Source organism: Globicephala melas, chromosome 19, assembly GCF_963455315.2.
Source record: "Globicephala melas chromosome 19, mGloMel1.2, whole genome shotgun sequence".
Taxonomy (NCBI): Eukaryota; Metazoa; Chordata; class Mammalia; order Artiodactyla; family Delphinidae; genus Globicephala; species Globicephala melas.
The window spans coordinates 11509559-11533307 of record NC_083332.1 but is presented as its reverse complement, the minus strand read 5'-3'; the positions used below and the strand labels follow the sequence as shown (position 1 = coordinate 11533307).

At 54.1% G+C, this 23749-nt stretch overlaps 1 protein-coding gene across 13 annotated transcripts in view; it reads left to right on the top strand.

Annotated features, from left to right (window-relative positions):
- The window catches only part of POU2F2 (POU class 2 homeobox 2), a 75506-nt gene extending 55669 nt beyond the window's left edge, over positions 1-19837 (top strand). For 4 of the 13 annotated variants that reach the window (XM_060289315.1, XM_060289313.1, XM_030874105.2 and 1 more), the window contains 10 exons: positions 8985-9090; positions 9181-9272; positions 11588-11749; positions 12053-12194; positions 12285-12433; positions 12512-12688; positions 13935-14001; positions 15148-15349; positions 15483-15556; positions 15810-19837. In XM_060289315.1, the coding sequence (XP_060145298.1) occupies positions 8985-9090; positions 9181-9272; positions 11588-11749; positions 12053-12194; positions 12285-12433; positions 12512-12688; positions 13935-14001; positions 15148-15349; positions 15483-15556; positions 15810-16141 (1503 nt within the window). In that variant the 3' untranslated portion in view covers positions 16142-19837. The remainder of the gene's footprint in view (positions 1-8984; positions 9091-9180; positions 9273-11587; positions 11750-12052; positions 12195-12284; positions 12434-12511; positions 12689-13934; positions 14002-15147; positions 15350-15482; positions 15557-15809) is intronic. The other 9 variants (XM_060289316.1, XM_060289314.1, XM_070044286.1 and 6 more) reach the window with 3 other exon arrangements.
- The last annotated feature ends 3912 nt before the right edge of the window (positions 19838-23749 follow it).

Below are 23749 nucleotides of genomic sequence, written 5' to 3'. Positions count from 1 at the left end.
CCTCGTTTCCAAACAAGGTCATATTTATAGGCACCAGGGGTTAGAACTCCTACCATTTCTTTCTTTTTTTTTTTTTAATGGCCGCACCTTGCGGCATGTGGGATCTTAGCTCCCCGACAAGGGATCGAACCCGTGCCCCCTGCAGTGGAAGCATGGAGTCTTAGCCGCTGGACCACCAGGGAAGTCCCCTACCATATCTTTTTAGGGGACACAATTCAACCATGATATTGGCCAACAGACTTCCCATAAGGATGGTTGGCGGGAGCAGAGTAGAGGCTGGGCAGGCCTCCTCTTCCGACAGCCTGCTTTTTCCAGCCCACCCCTTCCTTCCTTCCACCCCTGCCATGTCACCCATTTGTGCTGTTAACCTGGTTTCCATAGAGCGTTTGAGTCTGTGGCCCGTGTTCCAGCGCAGTGAAGGGCCTGGCAAGTCCTAGAGCGAGGGATTGGCCTATGCTGTCTACACCAGGGAGCTGTCCAGCACCCGCGAGGCTGTTCCCTTGGTGGCGGTCGGCCTTCGATGGGCCCGTTCCACTGCTGACCAGCACTCCCATTTGGGGCTGTCCTTAACACTGAGTGCGTCTCTGTCTCCTTAGAGCTTCCTGCCGCTGGGCCTGGCTCTGCAGAAACGCAGAGCAATCTGGCCTCGCTGCTTTGCAGTGACTCTTCCAAACAGATCCTCCCAATGCCTGGCTTGCCACCGTTGCCATAGGTAGTCTGTTGGGTGCTGCCTTTGTACCAGGCACTATGCTAACGTGACCTCCCTGAATCCACAAATCCTCATCCTGGCCAAGGCGCCGGTGGGGGGTGGGGGGAGGAGCGGGCGTGCCGGGGAGGCAAAGTGACTTGCCTGCCCCAGGTCACACCGTGAACTCAAGTGGCAGAGCCAGCCTGGAAGCCAGGCCTGGGAGTCCAGGGCTCTAACCACGTGATCTGGGGCTGCTGCCTCTAACTGGCACCCCTCCCACCCCGGCCACCAGAGACCCCAGCAGCCGGTGATCTGTTTGCTTTGTAGCACACACGGCGCTTCACTGAGCAAGGTGGAGGCTCAGGGCTCCTCCAGTCTTGGTGTTCCTGCGCCTATTCTCCTTTCTACCTGGAAGTCAGCCCCCTCCCTTTACCTGGAGAGCTCCTCTCCATCCTTTAAGCCCCAGCTTGGGAGCCTGCACCTCCAGGAAGTCTTCCATGACTTCCCTCCCTCCAGCTGCTTTGATTTCCTGCCTCCTGTCTCCTCTGGGGGCCCCCAGCCCATTGCCTCTCCTTCTGCCACAGCCCTGATCACCCAGGGAGGGAGGAGGGACGGGGCAGCCTAGCGCAGACCCAGCCAGGCCCTCAGCCCCTGTGACCAGCAGGCACTCCTGTTCATACACCCCCCAGAACCACCTCTTCCGGACCCCCTACGGCCACCAGCAGCAGCAGGCCGACCCTCTGCCACCTGTAACCTGCCCAGGCCCTGATTCTCAAGGTCCCCTCGAATCCCTCCTGCCCAGCCCTTTTCTCTCTTTCCTCCTGCCCCAGCTTCCCTCAGCTCTGATCTCCATCTGTCTCCTGCAAGTACAAAGCTGGGCTGAAGTTGTTTTCTGGGAGTTCTGTCACCCTGTGATCTCACTTCCCCAACAGACCAATGTTTATCCCGTACAGCCCATGAGCCGGTCACCATACCGTGCCCAAGCCGGGGTGGGGACCACCGTCCTTCTGCCCTCGCTGCCCGCTGCAGCCACAGCCGGCCTCGGCCCTGGGCTTGACCCTCTCCCCAGCCTGTGTCGCGTGCCTGCCAGTGCAACTGCCTGTGCCTGCCCAGCTCTGTCCTGCCCTCGTTTCGCAGACACTTCCCGCCTCCTGGGTCAGGCCCTGGTGGGAAGCAGGCATGACTCAGACCCAGCCTTGTCCCCAGAGGGGCTCCCTGTCTTGTAGGGAAACAGACACACCAATGAGCCACTAAGAAATGCTTTACTTGAAAAATATTCCGAAAGTCAAAAAGCATCCATAACCCTATCACTTTAAAATTACATAAAGTACGAAGGGAAAGTCCCCCTTCTGTCCTTCTATTGCCAACTTCCAAAGGAATGCCGGTCAGTTTGGCAGGAACCTTCCCTGCATTTCCCTAGCCTGTACAGAAGGGACAGTTATAATACAATTTTACCACTGACTTTTTTTTTTTTTTTTTTTTTGGCTGCGCCTCTTGCCTTGTGGGATCGTAGTTCCCTGACCAGGGATCGAACCCGGGCCCTCGGCAGTGAAAGCACAGAGTCCTAACCACTGGACCACCAGGGAAGTCCCTATAATACAGGTTTACAATTTGTGTGTCCAGCACTCAACTCAGCATGATGCTTTCTACCGAGGGGGCCACACAGACGTTTACTGAAGCAATGAGGGATGTTTTGCTGCAGCTTTTCAATCAAGGGTAGGGAAGACATCTCTCCAGGGGAGTAAATTCAGAATGCCTGGGGTAGGGTAGGCATTGACTGAACATTTACATTAACTGTTAAAACATCATTTTGTATTTGGAGAGCGGCGGCGGTGGGGGCGGGGAGGAACGTCCCTATTTTCGTAATAAGACCACGGCAAATAATGCTTGAGAAGATCTTTCAGGGGGTAGGACCTAGTGAAGAAGGGTTTCGCAGAGAAACCTGCTGGATGTAGTGGGGGATGCGGCAAAAGAAAGGGGTCTGTGTCTGAGGGAGTCAGGGAAGGCTTCCTGGAGGAGGTGGTATCTGAACCGAGGCGGGAAACAAGTAGGAGTTTACCAGGTGGATGAGCTGGGGAAAGGGTTCCAGGCGTGGGACTGGTGAAGGCAAAGCGAGAGAGCAGGGCAGGCTTGGGGAGGTGAGGGGTGGGAGGCAGCAAAGGATGAGCCAGGAGCGGGTGTCAGTGGGGCCACAGCCACACTCTAGGCAGCTGAAGAGGAAAAGGGACTGTTTGGCTCAAATCACAGAAAAGGCCCAGCCTGGAACATCAGGCCTGGCCCCAGGGATCTGTCTCCCTTTTCATTCTGGGTCGGGCATAATGGGTACCAGCACTTCAAGACTTGCAGCCACCCCACCCAGAGAGAAGAAACACACCCAGTGGCCAGGTTTGAGTCGTTGCTCCCAGCTCCCGGGAGGGTGGGGTCAGCCCCACCTGGACTGCGAGACCTGAGAGTGGGGGAGGGCAGGTCCCCAAGAGGAGGAGATGGGTCCTGCTGCTGGAGCAGGGGCAGAGGATGCCAGGTCAGCTCAGCCGCCCACCTGGCACCACAGGCCCCAGAGTCCAGGAGCTGGGCCGGTCCAGAGGCATGCCAGTCACTCCAGGACTCCTGGGTTGGGATCTGCTGTTGCTCGTCTGTCCTGGAATTTTAGCATGAGGTAGCATGGAATGTAATGTGCAATTGGCAGGTAGGTGTTTTTTTCTCCCTGTTGAATGGTTCTCTGCTCCACGGTGTTCTGCCCCAGTCGCCAGGACCTCGTGGGCTCCATGTGGCAGGGCCAACCTCTGGGGGACGGGGGTACGTAGCAGATCCGGCGCTAGAGACAGGCTACCTCTGTCCACCCCCCACCTCCAACCTTTAGAGCTTCCCCTAGTGGAGGGACTGGAATAATCATAGTCATTTATTCATTCAACTAATACTTATCGAGCACCTTGTGTATGCCAGGTGCTCATTCATGGCCCTGAGGGGACAGCTGTGAATGAGGCAGAGGTGGCTGTCCTTGAGGACATTATGTTCTAGTGGCGAGACAGTAAACAAGTAAACATATCAGCAAAACAAGACGGTTTTAGCATAAGGGTAATGAAGAAAATGACACAGGGCGCTGTCCTAGACCGAGGAAGCCACAATTTTTTTTTTCTTGCCTTGCTGCACGGCATAGGGGATGGAACCTGTGCCCCCTGCAGTGGAAGTGCAGTGCCTTAACCACTGGACTGCCAGGGAAGTCCCAAGGGAGGAAGCCACTTTTAATGGGGTGGTCAGGAAAAGTTTCACTGAGAAGGTGGCCTTTGAGAACCGAGACCTGAATGAGTCAGGCATGAAGAAGGCAGCGGGAGAGATTAGGAAAGGGCAACAGCAAGTGCAAAGGTCCTGAGGTGGAAACCAGCTTGACTTGTTCAGGGTACAGGGGAAAGTGGAATGGCTGGGACAGAGTGAGCGGGAGACAAATAACTGGTGAGGTGGGGAGGCAGGCAGGACTGGCTTTTGCAGGGCCTCACGGGCAAGATCAAGGAGTTTGGAATGTGTGCTGGGTATGATGGGAGGTTGTTGGGGGTTCTAAGCTGGCGAGGGTCCCAACTGACCCTTTACGAAGCTCCCTCCAGCTGCTGTGGGGAGAATGGGCTAGAAGTAAGGAGTGGGAAGTCCTTGCAGGCATCGAGGTGGCGATGAGGGTGAAGGTGGGGTCCGGGATGCTATTTCGTGTGGATCCGATAGGTCAAGGGTGATTCCTGGGATTTGGGCTTCAGAGATTGGTGGTGGTGAGGTGGTTTCCTGCGCTGGGGGAGGCAGGGGAGGAACAGGGTGTTTTGGAGGGTGGGGCTGGGGAACCAGGAGTTTCACTTCGGACGTGGTAGTGTTCAGAGTCTATTAATCACCCAAGTGGGAGACATCAAATAGGCAGATGGATATTCGGGGCTGCAGCTCAGTGGAGGGTCTGGGCGGGAGCTGGACGTTGTAAGTTTTCAGGAAGAGGATGGACTGGTGGGGCTGCCGCCCTCGAGAGCTCACGGGGTGACATGAGGCGGTTGATGTGAGGGTGCAGTGCTAGCAAATGCTGGTGTTGGAGGAGTAGGTTGTGATTTCCAAAATGCTTTGAGAATAATAATATTCCTCAGGCCTCAAAACAACCCAGTGAAGAGTTAGACATTATTACTCCCATTTTATAGATGATAAAACTGAGCCCTGAGAGAAATGACTCGGTTAAAAAGGACTGCCATTTACGGAGGACCACTTCAGTGAACCAGGGATCAGACTAAACGTTCTACACCTGTTGTCTCATTTAATCCTTTAACAGCTCCATGAGGTAAGAATTATTGAGGTGTCACCTGAGGATGTTGAGGCTTAAAGAGGGTAAGGAACGGCCCATGGTCTCACGGTGTGTAAGGGACAGAGTCAGGTGTCTGGCCATCTCCAGAGCCCAGGTGGTTCCAGGACACCGTGCATTGTCACCCTATACAGTAAGGCCCAGAGAGACAGCTGGCTTCCTCCAAGTCACACAGCAAGAAGCAGGCACAGGAATTCCCTGGCGGTCCAGTCGTTAAGGCTACGCGCTTTCACTGCCAAGGGCCCGGGTTCAATCCCTGGTGGGGAACTAAGATCCCCAAAGATCCCACAAAACAAAAACAAACAAAGAAAAAAAAAAAAAGCAGGCACGATGGCCAGGACTCTAGCCCTCACGGTTCTCGGCTGGAAGGGATCCTTGCACACCGAGGTGACCTTCCCACCCAGTGTGGGAACTCCCTCTGCACCATTCTGGGGGTGCAGTTTCACCCAGCTGACCCCCAGGACGGTGCTCACTGCCTTCCTCCCTAGGCGGTCCCTTCTACAATCAATTGCAAGTAACTTACAGGGTCCCCAGACCCCATCCCTTCCCCACTTTGGACGTCACTCTAGGCTGTCCACGTCTTCGCAGCACACAGTGTCCAGAACTGGTCAAAATTTGTCATATCAGAGACGGCAAGTGAGTGTCGACGTGCATGTCAACACCGTCCCCACTGGGGCTGCGGGAGTGTAGCATGTGAGGCCAGTCATGGGGGAGAGGGGAGTCGGCCCTGCGCGCTGGAGTGAGGCAGCGCACCTGCACGGCTCTGGGGCCCCAGCGGCCTCTAGTTCCTGCTCAAGGCTGCCTTCTCCCCACCAGGTGGAACCAAGCCCAGTGGGTGATTACACTGCAGTTCACCCATATGAACCCATATGTGTCATATGAACCGTGTGTCTCAGTCTTTCTGCCCCCAGTCTGTGGCCAAGATCCCACCTGTGGCAAAGCACAGCCAGTCTGCCCCCAAACACCACCAGTCCTAAGGGTTACCTTATTCATTCACTGAAAATTCATGGATTGCCCGTTCTATGCCTGCACTGGGGCAGGGGAGTGAAGAGAATATAGCGATGAGCAAGAATTTCTCTCCCCCCTTCTCGGTTTTAATGGGCTGTGCTAGCTCTTCTCACGGGTTAGGGACAGAGCAGACGATCCACTACGGGCGGGGGTGGGGAGGGGTGGGCCTGCGGAGCGCTGGCATCCCTCCGCCTACTCCAATTTCTCCACCCTAACACGCCCCCAAGTGGCTTCAGCTGGTGTGCCGATTCAGATGGCTCTAGGTTGTGGAGAAATGGCGCCTTCTACTGGCTAACCCCAGTCTTTTTTTTTTTGGCTGTGTTGGGTCTTCGTTGCTGCGCGCGGGCTTTCTCTAGTTGTGGCGATAGGGGACTACTCTTTGTTGCGGTGCGCGGGCTTCTCATTGCGGTGGCTTCTTTTGTTGCGGAGCTCGGGCTGTAGGCGCGCGGGCTTCAGTAGTTGCGGCATGCGGGCTCAGTACTTCTGACTCATGGGCTTAGTTGCTCCGCGGCATGTGGGATCTTCCCCGACCAGGGCTCGAACCCGTTCTCCTGCATTGGCAGGCAGAGTCTTATCCACTGCGCCACCAGGGAAGTCCCTAACCCCAGTCTTGAGTCAGCTCACTGTTCACCCAGAATCTTCTCTCTTTCTCTCCTTCTTGAATTCCTTTGGTCAACCAGCGTTTGGGGATCATCCACCACACCCAGACACCTTTCTGCATGAGGGTTACAGTGAGGAATTAGGCAAACAAATCTGTGCCCTCGTGGAGCTGGCACCAACCCTTCTTGAGGAGACAGACAGGAAGCTGATATTGCTATGAGGGAAGGAAAAGAACATATTGTAAGAGAGCGACTAGGGGGGAAAAATCTCCGTGTCAGAGCAGGTGGCCAGAGGAAGCCTCTCTGAGGAAGGAGCATTTGATAACGGCTTAAATGATGATGAGGGGCCAGTCATGTGCAGATCAAGAGCGGTGGCGGTGGGGGGGGAATAGCACGTGCAAAGGCCCTGAGGTGGGGATTTCTTTCTGGGTTCAGTGGCAGGAGGGAGACCAGTGTGGCTGGATGAGTTAGGGGGTGAGAGAGTCGTGGGAGGTGAGGAAGGCCAGGTCATGCAGGGCCATGGCAAGGAGCTGGGTGTACAATCGATATTACAAATTTGATGAAAAGGGACTTCCCTGGCGGTCCAGTGGTTAGGACTCCACGCTTTCACTGCCAGGGGCCAGGTTCAATCCCTGGTTGGGGAGCTGAGATCCTGCAAGCCACCTCACAGCCAGAAAAAGAAGAAGAAGAAGACAAAATTATAAAACAAGATTAGGTATGGGGGTCTTGGAAGGGTCCACCGTAAATGGCAGGCCCCACCGTAAATGGCAGGCCTTAAAGCCCCGGCTTCACTCACCGCCCAGGGTCAATCCAAGTGTGGAAGAGAAATAGCCAGGGAGGCCTTCTTGGGTGGGTGGGGAGGGTCTCAAAAGGGAAGGCAGAGTGGATACAGTTTCAAAGGATATAGAGTAGGATGTCAAACTCCTTAAACTGTATTCTTAGATGATTGGCAGCTAGAGTGAGAAAGCTGAGAGGTCAGGGAGCATCTGGGGACTCTGTCCACTTGCTAAAGCACACGGAGAAAGCAGAGGCCTTTGCAGGTGGACAGGGAACAGCCTGGAACTCTTGCAAGACGAGTGGTTGGAAAAGGAGGGATGCTGGGCACAAGTGACTGCTCAACCAGGCGAGTGGGGGTGGGACACCTGGGTATTTATTCCTTTATTTGGACAAGGTAAATGTTCAAAATTCAAGAGGTACAGAAGGGTTTATAGCGTTGCCAGTTTCTGGTATCGTTTTTTAAGTATAATCTATGCATACCCAAGCAGGTACCAGGGTATAATTTTTTTTTTAACACAAACAGTAGCACATCATACCCAGTGTTTTTCCTCTTGAGCGCTCCATTCCACAGGACATCTTGAAGATTGTTCCATATCAGGACAAAGAGTGTCCTCGATCTTTTTGATGAACACATAATATTCTGTCATGAAGATCTACCCTAATTCATTCACCCATCCCCTGCTGCTACACACTCAGCTTGTTTCCACTCTTTTGCTAAAACACTGCTTGCTACTGGGAGTATCCTTCTAGTGAGGACATTCTGCACAAGTGCAAGTATATCCCTAAGATAAATTCCTAGAAGTGGAGTGGCTGAGTCAAAGGATATGTGTACTGGTAATTTAATAGACGTTGCCGGATTACCCTCTCACCAGCGATGTGCAAGAATTTTTGTTTCCCCTCACGCCCCAACATAGTGTGTCATGCACTGTCATGAGGTAAAAATAGTATCTCAGTGCAGCTGTAGTGCGTCTGTCTCCAAATTTCCCCGTATTATATGGACACTAGTCGTACCGGATTAGGTTCCACCCCAATATGACCTCATTTTAACGTGATCATATGCAAAGACTCTATCACCAAATGACGTCACACTCTGGGGTTCTGGGGGATGGTTATGATTCCAACATATCTTTTTTTTTTGGTGGTGGGTGGGGCGGAACACAATTCAACTCATAGGAGTGCCAGAGAGTTTTCCAAAGTCTCTGTACCAATTTAATCAGCCGCTAGGGGCTGGAGTATTTTAGAGCTATTCCCAGACATGATGTAATTTGCCTTGGGAGTGTTTTAAAAGGAAGACTTGGTCTGATTTACATTTTAAAACGATCCTATTTGTTCTGTGGGAATATAGGAAAAGGCAAATATTTCATCAAGAAAGAAAAGGTAAATAAAGAGCGAGCCCTCCTGTGATGACCCATGTAGGGTGCTCCGGCCTCCCGGATGCCCTTAGCTCAGGGCTGCACAGTGACCCATGCTCCATCCCTCTACGCCTTATGCCAGCCTGCCCTGCGGCGCACCCCTCGGGGCTCGGGCGATGCAGAGGGAAGAGCAGGGCCAGGACTCAGGCTGTCGTTCTGTCCACCCCCCTCCCCGTCAGGACATCCAGCAGCTCCTCCAGCTGCAGCAGCTGGTGCTTGTGCCGGGTCACCACCTCCAGCCACCTGCTCAGTTCCTGCTGCCGCAGGCCCAGCAGAGTCAGCCAGGTAAGGCCCTCACCCCGGATGGTCTCCCCAACGCCTCCACAGAACTCTCTCTGCCCCCCTCACCCTGTGCGATCCCTCTTGTCCCCCCAGGCCTGCTACCGACGCCAAATCTATTCCAGCTACCTCAGCAAACCCAGGGAGCTCTTCTGACCTCCCAGCCCCGGGCAGGGCTGCCCACACAGGTGAGTGGTCCACTGAGTGCGTCAGGCTGTGGCCAGATGGCGTGGAGTGGTGGTCAGTGAGGGTCTCCCCCCTCCACCAGCCACAGGGGCCAAGATAGGAGTCAGGAGCCCTGGGGCCCAGTGCTGCTCTGCTACTAATTTGCTGTGGGACCCCAGGCAAGCCACTTTCCCTGTCTGAGTCAGCTTCCTCCTCCACGGAATGAGGGGAGTCAGCCAGACCAGTGGCTCTTAACCCTTGCAGGCACATGGACTCCTTTGAGAATCTGATGGATTATTTGAATCCGACCCCCACTGCCCCCAAATGCACGTGTGCACAAACACAAAACTTCAGGGGGTTCACAGGCCTTTAGGGCATGAATGCCTCAGCTCTCTTCCAGCACTCCAAATGGGGGCCGTTCCCTGAGGGTCTGTTGGGTACTAGTTCGCGTCCCCTTCCCAGACCAGAGACTGCAAACAAGGGCCCACACTCATTTAAAAATTGAGTTAGTTGTCAACAAAATTCCCGGAAAACACCAGATTCCCAGCTTCTTTTGACAAACCAGAAGCTCTGGGAAGGCTGGATCTGCATACACATGGCGTGAGCTCAGGCCCCCTCCTGGAAGGCGTGAGTTCTTCAGGTTGCCTTGGTGTCCTCCTGCCTGGTCCCCGTGGCCTTTCTTGAAGTTTGCTGCCTGGGTTCTAAACTTTTTTTTTTTTTCTTTTTTCCTGGCCGCGCCTTGGGGCTTGAGGGATCTTAGTTCCCCAACCAGGGATCAAACTCACGCCCCCTGCAGTAGAAGTGTGGAGTCCTAACCCCGGACCACCACGGAATTCCCACTGGGTCCTAAACTTTAATAATAATTTTTCATGATTATGGATTTTAAAGTTCCCTCCTACCTATTTTTTAAAACAGCCCTTTTAAAAAATATATGGGGGGCTTCCCTGGTGGCGCAGTGGTTGAGAGTCCGCCTGCCGATGCAGGGGACACGGGTTCGTGCCCCGGTCCGGGAAGATCCCACATGCCGCGGAGCGGCTGGGCCCGTGAGCCATGGCCGCTGAGCCTGCGCGTCTGGAGCCTGTGCTCCGCAACGGGAGAGGCCACAACAGTGAGAGGCCTGCGTACCGCAAAAAAATAAAATAAAATTTAAAAAATATGTGAACTGTTTCAAAAAAACCAAAAAGTTAATTAATTAATTAATTTTTGGCTGCATTGGGTCTTCACTGCTGTGCGCAAGGCTACTCTTAGTTGCGGTGCGCGGGCTTCTCATTGCGGTGGCTTCTCTTGTTGCGGAGCATGGGCTCTAGGCGCGCGGGCTTCAGTAGTCGTGGCACGCGGGCTCAGTAGTTGTGGCGCACGGGCTTAGTTGCTCCACGGCGTGTGGGATCTTCCCGGACCAGGGCTCGAACCCAAGTCCCCTGCATTGGCAGGCGGATTCTTAACCACTGTGCCACTAGGGAAGTCTGCAAAACCTGTCTTGGCCTGATGCCAGGCAGCGTGTGACTTTTCTTTATCCCTCTTGTGTGGTACTTGTGCTTTGCTGACAGCTGTTGATATGTCCGAATATGGGGTGATGCCTTGACCCTAATGGTGGAGGTTCACATTATCTATGATACATGCCCCATGTAGGCTTTCTAAAATCTGAAAAAATTCTGAATTCCAAAACACATCTGGTCCCAGGGTTTTCGATAACGGATCAAGGACTTGTGCGTCCAACATCCCTGTACCCACCACCTACTTAGATGTTTTATTTTTAGGGAAATGAAGCATTCCAGAGAGAACTGTTGCTTCCTTGTAAATTCCCCCAGTCACCCTCCTTGTCTATTTTTAAAAATACTTTTACTTTATTTGCAGCCTACTTACTTTTAACCCGATTCTCCCAACAACCCCATGGGGTAGGTAGAGTAGCCATGATTGTTCCCATTCTGCAGAGGGGGAAACTGAGGCCCAGGGAGATTAAGAAACTTGCCTGAGTTACCCAGCAATTCGGTAGCAGAGCTGATCCTTGATTCCCTGCCTGAGAGGAGGCTAAAACCACCAGCCCCTCCCCCAGCTTCAGGGAAAGAGCCTTTGGTGAAAGGAGATGGCTGCTCCTTATGAAGCCTGCAGACTGGGAGGAATGTGCAGAGAGTTTCAGGCAGTGAGCGGGCCCTTGTGGGGCAGCAGAATGTCACCTTGATTGGCAATGAGTGTGGAGGGGCCACCTGGGGGTGGGTGGAGGGGAGTCTGCAGGAAGAGGCTGGACGGCAGGGCGGGAGGGAGGGGGGACTGCGCAGCCAATGCTGAGCCCCGTCCTGGTCCTCGGTCCTGCATCCCACCCACCTGCCCACCCCACCAGGCCGTGACCCGCCCCACGCTGCCCGACCCGCACCTCTCGCACCCGCAGCCCCCCAAATGCTTGGAGCCACCATCCCATCCCGAGGAGCCCAGTGACCTGGAGGAGCTGGAGCAGTTTGCTCGCACCTTCAAGCAACGCCGCATCAAGCTGGGCTTCACGCAGGTCTGGGGCCACCCGGCAGGACAGGCGGTGGGCGTGGGGTGACAGGGCGGTGTGACCAGCTGGTGGCCGGGGTGTTGGGCCCTAGTCATCTAGTGGGCGGGGTAGAGAGCGTAGCCATATGGTAGGCGGGGTGAGGGGCGTGACCGGCAGGTGGGCAGGGGGAGGGAGCGTAGCTGCCTAGTGGGCGGGGTGAAGGGGGGCATAGTCACCTGGTGGGCGGGGTGTGGTGTGGCCAGATGGTGGGCGGGGCTGAGCCCTTTGCCCGGCTCTGAACGCAGCCCCATCCCTGCCCCACTGGTCCAGGGTGACGTGGGTCTGGCCATGGGCAAGCTCTACGGCAACGACTTCAGCCAGACGACCATCTCCCGCTTCGAGGCCCTCAACCTGAGCTTCAAGAACATGTGCAAACTCAAGCCTCTCCTGGAGAAGTGGCTCAACGACGCAGGTGGGACTTGGGCTGGGGGCTCCCGGGCGGGCTGCGGGCGGCGGGCCGGGGGAAGCGCCCTCTCATGACCCCGTCTCCTCCTGGACACAGAGACTATGTCTGTGGACTCAAGCCTGCCCAGTCCCAACCAGCTGAGCAGTCCCAGCCTGGGTTTCGACGGGCTCCCCGGCCGGAGACGCAAGAAGAGGACCAGCATCGAGACAAACGTCCGCTTCGCCTTAGAGAAGAGTTTTCTAGCGGTGAGGCCCCACCCTCCCGGGCGGTCCTGAGGGCTGGCGGGAGGAGGGGCCCCGGGCTAACGAGCCCTCTGCCCGCAGAACCAGAAGCCTACCTCAGAGGAGATCCTGCTGATCGCAGAGCAGCTGCACATGGAGAAGGAGGTGATCCGCGTCTGGTTCTGCAACCGGCGCCAGAAGGAAAAACGCATCAACCCCTGCAGCGCGGCCCCCATGCTGCCCAGCCCGGGCAAGCCAGCCAGCTACAGCCCCCATCTGGTACCAAGAGCCCCTCGAGGGGTGGGGCCACAAAGCTCTGGCACACCCTCGCCTCCTGGCAGGCGCCTCGTGTGAAGCACAACCTACCCGGTTGGCCACAGTTCCTAGAACAGAGGCAGGGAGAGTCACCCTTGGGAACAGGCTGTCACAGCGGTGGGGCACAGTCACACAGAGAAACACCGTTTCCAGGGAACTGTGGTCTTACATGGGGGATACAAGCACCCACCGACACACACTGACGTAGCCAAACACAGAGTTATCACAGGACGTAGCCACACGGGGATGGATACTAGGTAAAGGATACAGGCATCCCCCCTCACACAGGTTCACGACCACACAGATGCTGACAGGGAGATCATTATACCCCTGGGTGTGCACTCAGGTCCACAGCCTCCTCGAGATCAGACACACTGGGACATCCCTTTATTCCATCTAGTGTGGAAAGGGTTGTGACACTACAGAGAGCAGCAAGGGGCCCAGAGGAGCCCCCTTCCCCAATGACGTAAAGGGAGGGATCATCTAAGCTGAGTCATAAGGACAAGAGTCAGTCACGTGAAGGACAGGCAAAGGGATCTACGTGCATGAAGACCTAGAAGCCAGAGTGCCGAGCCCAATTTGAGGAACTCCAGTGCGGTTTAGAGCTGGAATGATTATTTATGAATGAGTATGGGGGTAGGGTGGGGGATGGGCAGGGGCCAGACACCAAGTCAAATGCTGAAGGGGCTTGAACTTGAACCATAGGCAGTGAGGCGCTAAGGATGAGTTTTGAGCCCGGGAGGGACTGGGTCACTCTTAGAGTGAGGCTTCTGGGGTTGATGGAGGATGAGACTGGAGGCAGGGAGGCTAAGAAGGAGGCTGGTGGGTGGTCCCAGAAAATCAAGCAGTATAACGTATCAACACTGTGATGCAGAGACACACCTTATCCTCATAACCCACCCCACCCCCTAGCCTCACGAGCACGTGTGCTTGCGCGCTCTCACATATACACACACACACACTTCAGACCTGCAACTGGACAGTGTCAGAGGAGAGGCAGGGAACGACTGCCTCCTGTCTGTGCCCCGGGATCACCTAGGGTAAACGTGACGAAAGCTGATGGAAAGTGCTTGGCGTGATACAAACAGCCTTGCAGCCAGAGCCCCCTTTCTCCGTCTTGGAGGCAGAGGTGTGGGGGTTGTAACCACAGCGAGCACCATGGGAGCTGCTGGAAGACAGTGGCCTAACCGTGCCTTCTTTCTCTCCCCAGGTCACGCCCCAAGGGGGCGCCGGGACCCTGCCTTTGTCCCAAGCTTCCAGCAGTCTGAGCACAACAGGTCAGGGAGGGCAGAGGATGGTGAGGGGGATTGGGAGAACACAGCGCGGGCCCGAGCGCAAGGTTCTCAAGCGGTTCAGGGCACCCCTAGGCCTCAAGGCTGAGCCTGGAGGTCGGGAGGCGGGGCAGGGAAGGGGAGAGGGCAGCCTCACCCCCCCCCACCAGAGCAGCTCAGGCTTCATCTGCTCCACGATTTCATGTGAGAAAAGCACGGGGTTGATAAAGGTGATGTATTTGGGTTCTCTTTCTGGCATTTATGAACTGTGTGAACTCCAGAAGTGACCTTACTTCTCTGAGCCTCAGTTATAAAATTATTGTGAATATAACATACATACAGAAGCTATATCCATGAATATATACACAGAAGAGTGTGTACGTGTGTGTGTGTGTGTGTACAAACACACACACTCACACACACTTTTGTACCCAAAGCCCTCCTTTGCCCCTTCCTGGGGTAGGGCATGTATAACACCATATGTAAGAATAATATAAAAACAGACGCCATATTTCCCCTCCCCAGGTTAAGAAATAATAAGTGGAAGTTTATAAAGTAATAAGGGTGTGCCTGGCACTGGTCTAAACTCTTTATAAAGAATATTGACCCACTTAATCTTCACACCCATTTTATAAGATAAGTTCCATTATCTGCCCCATTTTCCAGATGAGGGAACTGAAGGTCAGAGAGATGAAGGTGCTCACCTGAAGGCACAGCTGGGACGTCCCAGGGCCGGGAATTGCTGTCCTGGGTGTCTGGTCTCAGTCTGGGCTCAGAGCCCTCTCAGCCTCAGTGTGCGCGGCCACACGCCCGTGCCTGGCCTCTAGAGGGAGCCATAGGGCTCTGTCTTCTGGGAACCCTTGGTTCTTTGTACAGAGGGGCCCAGAGGTGAGATTCCGGGCTGGATAAGCAGGGTGTGAGCACGCTCCTGGCATAGGGCACAGGCTCGGTGGGAGGCAGCTGCTCTTACTGCGATTACTGTCACCGTGGCAGAGGCACAAAGAAATGGCTGTGAGAAGATAAGGGCAGGAGGCCTAAGTGTGTTCTGACTGAGGAGATGCCGCGGGACGGGGCAGGGAAGACAGCAGGCGTCGACCTCAGTGGAGGACGAGTGGAAGCTGAAGTCTCCATCTCTCTGTCTCTCTCTGGCAGTTACTACCTTATCCTCAGCTGTGGGGACCCTCCACCCCAGCCGGACAGCTGGAGGGGGTGGGGCCGGGGGCGGGGCCGCGCCCCCCCTCAATTCCATCCCCTCTGTCACTCCCCCACCCCCGGCCACCACCAACAGCACAAATCCCAGCCCTCAAGGCAGCCACTCGGCTATCGGCTTGTCGGGCCTGAACCCCAGCACGGGGTAAGTGGGCAGCTGCAGGTAGGAGGCTGTGGGGAGAAGCAGGGCCGCTGCTGCTTCCAGGGTGGGGAGCTGCGCCCCCAGTTCTGTGGGAGGGTCTCTGCCCCCGCTAATGCCTCTGCTTTGCCTCTTGCAGAAGCACAATGGTGGGGTTGAGCTCCGGGCTGAGTCCAGCCCTCATGAGCAACAACCCTTTGGCCACTATCCAAGGTGCGTGCTCCCGCATGTCACTCCCCTCGCCACCAGCCCTGTCCCCCAGGGCCTCGAGCCCCCATCCCATTCCTGCTCCAGCCATGCCATCCTGCCCCTGCACACTGCATCGCTCGCCTCTTCATACCCATCTCACCTTTGGGGAAGGTGTGAGGGGTGCTGATGGGGGTCCGTGGGTCAGACGGGAAGACGGGGCACTGCGGGTGGGACGCCGGAAGGCGCCCCCAGCCCAGCCTCTCTCTCTCCCCGCCAGCCCTGGCCTCTGGTGGAACCCTGCCCCTTACCAGCCTTGACAGCAGCGGGAACCTGGTGCTGGGGGCGGCTGGCGCGGCCCCAGGGAGTCCGGGCCTGGTGACCTCGTCACTCTTCTTGAACCACGCCGGGCTGCCCCTGCTCAGCGCCCCGCCTGGTGTGGGCCTGGTCTCGGCAGCCGCGGCGGCCGTGGCGGCCTCCATCTCCAGCAAGTCTCCTGGCCTCTCCTCGTCCTCGTCCTCGTCCTCGTCGTCCTCCTCCACTTGCAGTGAGGCGGCAGCACAGACCCCTGGAGGCCCAGGGGGGCCCGAGGTAGGGTCCAAGCCTGAGTGAGGGCCCGCCACGCCTCCCCTCCTCCTCCTCTGACCCCCGCCTCCGTCCCCCACCTGGGAAGAGGGCGAGGAGGCCATTGGTGGGGATGCAGAGGGTCCTCGGAGCAGGAGTGACGAGGGAGGAAAGACCAAAAAACAAGAAACAAAAAAACAACCAACCAAAAAGAAAGAAAGAAAGAAAGAAAAGAAAGAAAGAAAAGAAACCAACCAACAGAAAAAAGAAAACCAAAAATAATCACAAAGAAACCAGCTGCCCCAAAGGAACAAGAGGTGAAAAACAAACATTAAAAAAAAAAAAGAAAACCAAAAACAAACAAAAAATCCCTCACGAAACCGAACAAACCAAAAACCAGTCTCGAGCCAGACCTCAGTGTGCTCACCCTCACTGCTACGACACCAAATAAGAACCCCAGCCAGGGGCGGAGAAGCCTCGGCGGGGCGGACACGCGGGCCCCTGGCTGCGGGGTGAAGCCTCCCGCTGCGTGTGGCGTGGGCAGAGAAGGAAAAAGAGAATGTACCAGCCTCCCAGCTGCAGCCCTCAGTCCTGGGCCAGCCAAGGCAGGGAGGGCACAGCCTGGGGCTGATGGGGTGGGCTCAGAACCACCCGCCAAATATTCCTTTCCAGAAGGTGAAAGAGAAAGGGCCTGAACAACTTTACACCAAATATTCAGTAGCTTCATCCAAAGGATGTACAGAATTTTTAGCGTTGTGCTCAACAGAATGTGTCCCTGTCATGTGTCCCCCCTCTCGCCCGGCCCCCAGCTCTCCCTGCCCGGGCAGGGGGGTCTCGCTTTAACCTCCCCCCTACCCCAGCCAGGGGAGAGTTCAGGGGAAGGCCTGGGCTGACTTTTCACCCCTTGTACCTCCCCCTTCTTCCCTTTGAAGGGTGGGCTAGGCCGTTTTGCCAAGTTCTAGCTCTCACATGTCCCCCCTCAACCCTGTCACCCTCCTCTGCTCTGGAATCTCCCCCCCATCCCTAGTCCGAGGGAAGGTGGAAGCTTCAGGCAAGAGAGGATGAGGTGAGGGCTTTCAAGTTGTCTTTTTTTCCATCCTCGTCTGTCAGTTTCCCTGAAAAAAAAAAAATTCATATTCCAGTGCCTATCCGTGGGATCCTTCACGTTCTTTGACATTGACCAGAAACCAAAAAGAGAACTCACCTCGCTCTTCCCACCCTGTGCCCCTCCGATACTGGCAGATGCCTCTTCCTCTCCCCTCACACACATGCACACACGCACGCACCCCAGTGGTGGGGTTCCTCGAGATGGCGTCCCCATCAGGGTCCGTGTGGCAGGGACAGTGCCGTGACCTGTGGCCCCCATCCGAGAGGGCGCTGTGGTGGCCACCACTCCCACAAGACCTCCCTCAAGTCTTGGCTGGACCCTGTGTTTGCCCAGCCCTGGACACATCTCGACGGACAGAGGAGAGACGCTGCTGGGAGCCACGTTGCCCTCCTGCTGTTGTGGAGGCCAACAAAGTTCTGAACCAAAAAAAACAAAAACAAAAAACCAAACAATAAATTAAAACTAGAAAAAAAAAGAATTTATAGATATATATATATTTAAGGGAAAGAAGACGAGGACTCTTCAAAGGATACGAAGGAGCCGCGAGGGGGAGCCAAGCCCCTGCACCAGTGGTCCAGGCCCTTGGTCCCCGAGGCGGATGGAAGGACAGATGCTTCTTTCTCTTCACAAATACCTCATGGACGTCGTCTTCGGGAAAGCCGGACGGGGGCGGCTGGGGCAGGGCCTGTCCCTCAGCCAGGGTGGATGGAAGCGGGTGGGCAGGGCTGAGAGAGGGTGTCAGGGACAGGGGTGAAGAGCCCCGAGCTCCCCGCCCCCCCAATCAACTGAAAAAGCTTTAAAAAAAAAAAACAGGAAAAAAAGGAATAAGAAAGCAAAAAAGAATGGACGAAGGAAAACTAACAAACTTTCGGGTGGTTTGATTCCTCCTTTGAGTTCTTCTTCTGTTCTCTGCAGTCTGTCCTCTTCCCTCTGTCTCCTCCTTTCTCTTGGTCTGTCTCTCCCTCTTCCTTCCCTCCGCTTTCACCTCTCTTAATCTCCTTCTTTCTGTGTCTCTCCTCAAACCAAAGTGTTGCTGTGAAGGACGCGAGCCATTGAAATCAGAGTGGCCCCCGCCCCTCGCCGGGCAGGAGCAGAGGGAGGGGAGAGCCCCGGGAGATGGGCAGTGCCGCCGGACACTTCCGAGGAGAGGCAGACAGAGCCTCAGACACCACCCCGGGCCCCGAGGCCTCAGCGTTCTCTCTCTTTCTTGCCTCCCTTCTCCCACTCGGGAAATGAAACTGTTGGGCTGGGACATGGAGGCAGCAGAGGCTCAGCTGTTTCAGGGGTCTCGGGGTGCCTTGTCTGGGCAGTGGTGGAGTGGCTGCCCCTCCCACCCTGGCACCGATGGGGCCTGGCCTGCCGTCGACCCATCCTCGCCAGAATGTAAGCATCTCCGCTGAACCGACTCCCTGCCCTTACCCTACCTCTGAGTTTGTCCATTTTTATTTCCTGAAGAGAAGGGACTGGCTAGAGGGCCTGGGCCCCAGCCCAAGGGTGGAGAGGGGGCCAAGGGCTCCTGAACAGATAGGAAGGACATTTGAGCAGAGCCAAGTGAAAGGAATTACAACCAAAAACCCCTCTGAGAAGACAGGCAGCATGGAAGGCATGGTGGAGATGACTCAAACAAAAACTATGATTCTAGACCAAAAAAAAGGAAAAAAAGAAAAAAAAAAAAAAAAAGAAAGAAAAAAAGGAAAAAAAAAGAAAAAAGAAAAAGAAAAAAAAAAGGAAAGAAAATCCAGGACTCACCACCACCCACTTCATCCTGCTTCCTCTCCATCAAGTCCTGCCACCTGGGACCTTCCTCCACCCCAGTGTGGGAGGAGCGGGGCAGAGGGGAGAGGAGGAAGCAGGGGGCAGGGATGGGGCTGATGCCCTGACATTGGTGGAGGGACCCCTGTGCAGCCGGGGTGGTGGGGACCCTCCCCGTCCGACCCCCATAACTGGGAAAAGAAAAACAAGAAAAAAAGAAAATTCCTGGAAGGGGGAAAAATAACCAAATCCCAAGCTTTAACTACAGCTGTGAAACCAAATATTGGGAAGGGGGTGGGAGGGAGGGAGGGGCAAGTGCGCCCCAGGTCTCCCCCCTGGGCCCCCTCCCCCGAGGACTCGAGATAAGGCACCAAATACCTCATAGAACTTTAATGTTAAAAAATGGAAACCAAATATCGTTGGCTGGGGGCCAGCCAGGGCAAGGGGCCGGGGGCCTGGGGGAGCCAGGGTTGGGAAGGTGATGGGGGAATTCATGCCCCCCAACCCCCTCTGCCCCTTTCACTCCAGTCCCCCACCCCGTCTCGACTCCGGGAAACAAAACTATCTCATCGTTTTTATTTTGTGGTCTGTACAGAGCCTGTGTCCGTGTGTCTGTGTGCGAGCGAGAGAGTTGGGGGGCTGGGGAACTTTACGTGGGGTTGGGGAAGGAGACCCCAGGCTGGGTTCTGGGCTAGGTGAGATGTCTGAGGTGGGGGGCCAGGGGCCTGGGCTAGAAAGGATGATGAATGGGTTGGAGAAAGTGGAAGCCCTCTGAATTTCTCCTCCCCAACCCTGACCTCCTACTGGAGGGAGGGACAGAGACTGGGTCTACCTAATGGTGGGCCTTTTAATTGTGCCAAAAAAAAAAAAAAAAAATGCCAGTAACTAAAACACCTCTCTCTGTTCTCTTCTGGGAGGGTGGGGGTGGAAGTGGGAGGGAGGGCTGGGGGAGGGTAAGTAGGGGTCAGTGGAGATGAGGAACCCAAGCCTCTGTATGGATTGGGGCTAAGATCAGAAAGGGTAGTAAGGCTGTGAGTTTCCCGCACATCTCCTCCCTGGGGAAGGCCAAGAGAGGGTCTCCAAGCCCTGCACCCTGGGAAGATGGGGTAAGGGACTAGCCACGTAGTGGGGGACCTCTTCAACTGGCTAGATTTCCCCCCTTACCCAAATCCCAGGGTGCCTCTCTCTCCCTTTAGCCCAGGGTAGGGGGAACTGAGTGAGAGAGAGAGTGAGACAGACTGAGAAAGATTGAGACACGCGGGCCCCCACTGGCCTCTGAGTGGGAAAGGCAAGTGCGAGAGATAAAGGCCTCCAAGAGAAAAAAGAAACAAACCAAAGATTTAACCATTAAAAAAAAAAAAAAACCCACAGACAACTCCGCTACCTTTTTATATGTTGGAAAAAAAAGTGAAAAAAATTTAAAAATAAAAATTTAAAAAAATACACAAAAACTCCAAGCCGCAGTTCCTTCATGCGGTTTGAACTTTGACCTCAGCAGTCTCCAAAGCAAGATGACGATGAGAAAGGTGAACAAAAAAAAGAAAAAATAATGTATATTTTTAAGTATTTGTCCTTGAGATGTTAACTCCTTGTTAAACAAACACAAAAAGGAGAGAAAAATCCAGAGAGAATTGTTGCTGGGACGGAGACAACTATTTACTATGTCTGTGACCCCTCCCCTCTGCCTCACCCTCCTCTCCTCTTCCCTTTCCTCTATCCCTGCTGCCCCTCCCCCAGCCTGTCCCCCAAGCCCAGGGGCTCAGTATTTATTTATTTATATAATTGCAGGGTGACTGGGGTCCTCTCTCGACAACTTGTAGAGAGGTCCTTTGAATCATGGTAGGGTGGGGAAGGGGCAAGGAGTCTTTGGAGAAAAGCAGGGGCCTGATCTTTGGTCGGTTCCTCTCTGCTAGCTCCTTTCTGGCTTCTTATCCCACTGCTGCCACCATCTCCTCCCAAATCCAAGGCTCCACTAGGGCAAGGTGACGATCCCACCTTGTAAAGATCCGATTGGCTTGGCCCTTTTTGGGGTGGGTGTCTCTCACCTACTCATTTGAAAGACCAGGTTGGAATGGGGATGGGAAGAGGTGGCAAGTGGTGAGTAAGGGAGACCAAGAAGTGGCATCTGGAAATTGAGTAGGCCCTGGAGGAGACCTGCCTCTCCTCCATTCTCAACAAGTTAGCCCCCCTTTCAGTTCTGTTTGACCCCTGTGTTGGTAGCCCCTCCCTTCCCACCCTGTACCCCCTCCCTGTCTCTTCTCGTGGTAGCGGGTTAGCGTTTCAGTGTTCTTAACTCCAATCTGCTTGTTCATTGTACAATGTGCTTCTTTTAAGGCCCCATTTTTGTAACTTGAGTGTGTCATTCATCTGAACAACATCAAAAAATAAAAAATTAAAAACTGTACAGAGAGAAATACAGCCTCTTCTCCCTTGGTCTCCTCTCTGTCTTGGGAAAGGTGGCGGGGAAATCAGGGTATGGGGTGGGTGTGTGCGTGCTGTGGAGGGGAAGGCTTTACTTCTGTTCAGGGAATGTTCAGAAGTAAGACCTGAGCAATTTTTTTTCACCAATTAAAAAAACAAGCCTCGGGGCTTCCCTGGTGGTGCAGTGGTTAAGAATCCGCCTGCCAATGCAGGGGACACAGGTTCGAGCCCTGGTCTGGGAAGATCCCACATGCCGCGGAGAAACTAAGCCCATGCGCCACAACTACTGAGCCTCTGCTCTAGAGCCCGTGAGCCACAACTACTGAGCCTGTGCTCTAGAGCCCATGCTCTGCAACAAGAGAAGCCACCACAATGAGAAGCCCGAGCACCACAACGAAGAGTAGCCCCTGCTCTCCGCAACTAGAGAAAGCCTGCACACAGCAATGAAGACCCAATGCAGCCAAAAAAAAAAAAAAAAGAAAGAAAAGAAAAAAACAAGCCTTGGAACTTAGAACAAATTCAAATTCCTGAATTTAAATCTCAGTTCTGCCATTTTATATGACCTTCAACATGTGAACTTGTGTCCACATCTGTAACACAGAGACAATATGTAGCCTGTGGGGTTGTAAGAATTAAATGAGATGGCGTAGGTGCTTAGGACAGATCTCCAGCACGCTGGCTTCAATAAATGAGAACTATGAGAAATGCAGGAAACAAGTGAGTAGTTCCCTACCTCCATCCACAGAGGACTAACAAGACCCTTTACAAAGCGTTGACTTTGAAGTTGTCTGGTGGTACAAGATACACACCTGACTTCTTTTTCAGAACATTAGGTCTCTCATTCGCTCAAATTTTTGTGCTCATCTCGACTAAGTCATTTGGCAGGAACAACCGTTCCACAGGCCAGACCACGGGCTGATCCCCAGGACCTCACTGCTGAAAATCTGAAATGGTGTCAATAACTGTGTGTTCTCACTGCTGTCAGGTCTTCTTGTCACTGTTCCATGCTCTAACGTATGCCTGGCACACAGGTGCTGGGATTCTGCAAATTCAATAGTAAGGGATAGGGGAACAGGAGAAAGGAAACGAGTAGGAGAGGATTTGATCATTTCGAAAGAGAAAATATATTAGTACTGCACCGTTTTGGCAAGAGAGAAAAAAAAAAGTACTTCTCCAACTCTCCAGCCAAGTCAGTAGGGATGGGGCAGTGGGATGTTGGGCTGGAGGTTCAGAGTAGTACCCGGAGGAAGGTCATTTGTTCCAGCCCCCTGACTGTAGGGGGTGCAGTCAGAACCATACAGACCCAAAAGGTCTTTGGCACCCAGGCCAGCCTGTGACAAGCACAGATGCCACACCTGAGAGCACTCTGGAGCTGAACTAGGCATCCACCTATAGCCTTGTAAACGTGCTCAGCTGCTCTACAGGGTCTCCCCTGTACAGTCATACTTGGGCCTCATATCATCAAGAACATATTGTCACTAGAGGACCACTGTTCTGTCCCCCTGACAGTTCTGCTTAAGCAGCTTCCACATCCAACTAAAACCAAGCAATGCAAGGTTCTTTTTAGTGGGGTCTGCAAGTCACCTGCATCCGAATTGGTGTGTTCAAAACACAGATGCCTAGGTCTCACCAAGACGTGCTTGCTGGATCCAAATCTCTGGGGAAATTGCCTAACACACATGAAAGTTCAAGAACCTTTGCCTGTCCGATGCAAATCCCAGCATCCAAGAAGGGTCTGATTAGTGCGATCTTTTTTAGGAGAGTGGTCCAACTGAGGACCACGGAAGTTTCGGTAGGGTGACGGTGAACAATGGCTTGTTCATAAACATGTTTGCACACATAAACTTTTCTCAGGGTGGGAGTCTAAAGTTTTCATTAGAGGCTCTAAAAAGGAACCACAATAGAGGAAGGGTGATCCCCTCCACTGTCACCCAGCTGCTTCTCTGCTGAAAGCATCTTTATCTTGGGGTCAACCAGGGTTGACCCTCAGGGTTTTTTCCTCCATTCCTGTCCCTTGATTCAGCCTGATTTTTATCTGGTTTTGCAAAGATAAATCCTCCAATTGTTCTAAGCATTTATTTGATATGACTTTCTGGATGTTACAGCTCTTCCTGAAAGGAGGCAGTCTGAGAATGAATCTTCACCTGTGGATTAAGGGGCTCTGGCATGCTGGGCTAAGATGGCTCGAGTCCTTTCTGCAGGGTATGAGGTTACTGAAAGATGGTGCCCACGATCAAAACACTCTGGTCGAAAACAACTGCTTAACATATTACGCGCTCTAGTTCATTAGGAGCTGTCGAGATATCAAAAGGCTGAGTGGTTTACCTTTTTAAAAATGAAGAGAAGCATAAGCTCCAGTGCCCACAGAGGGCTAC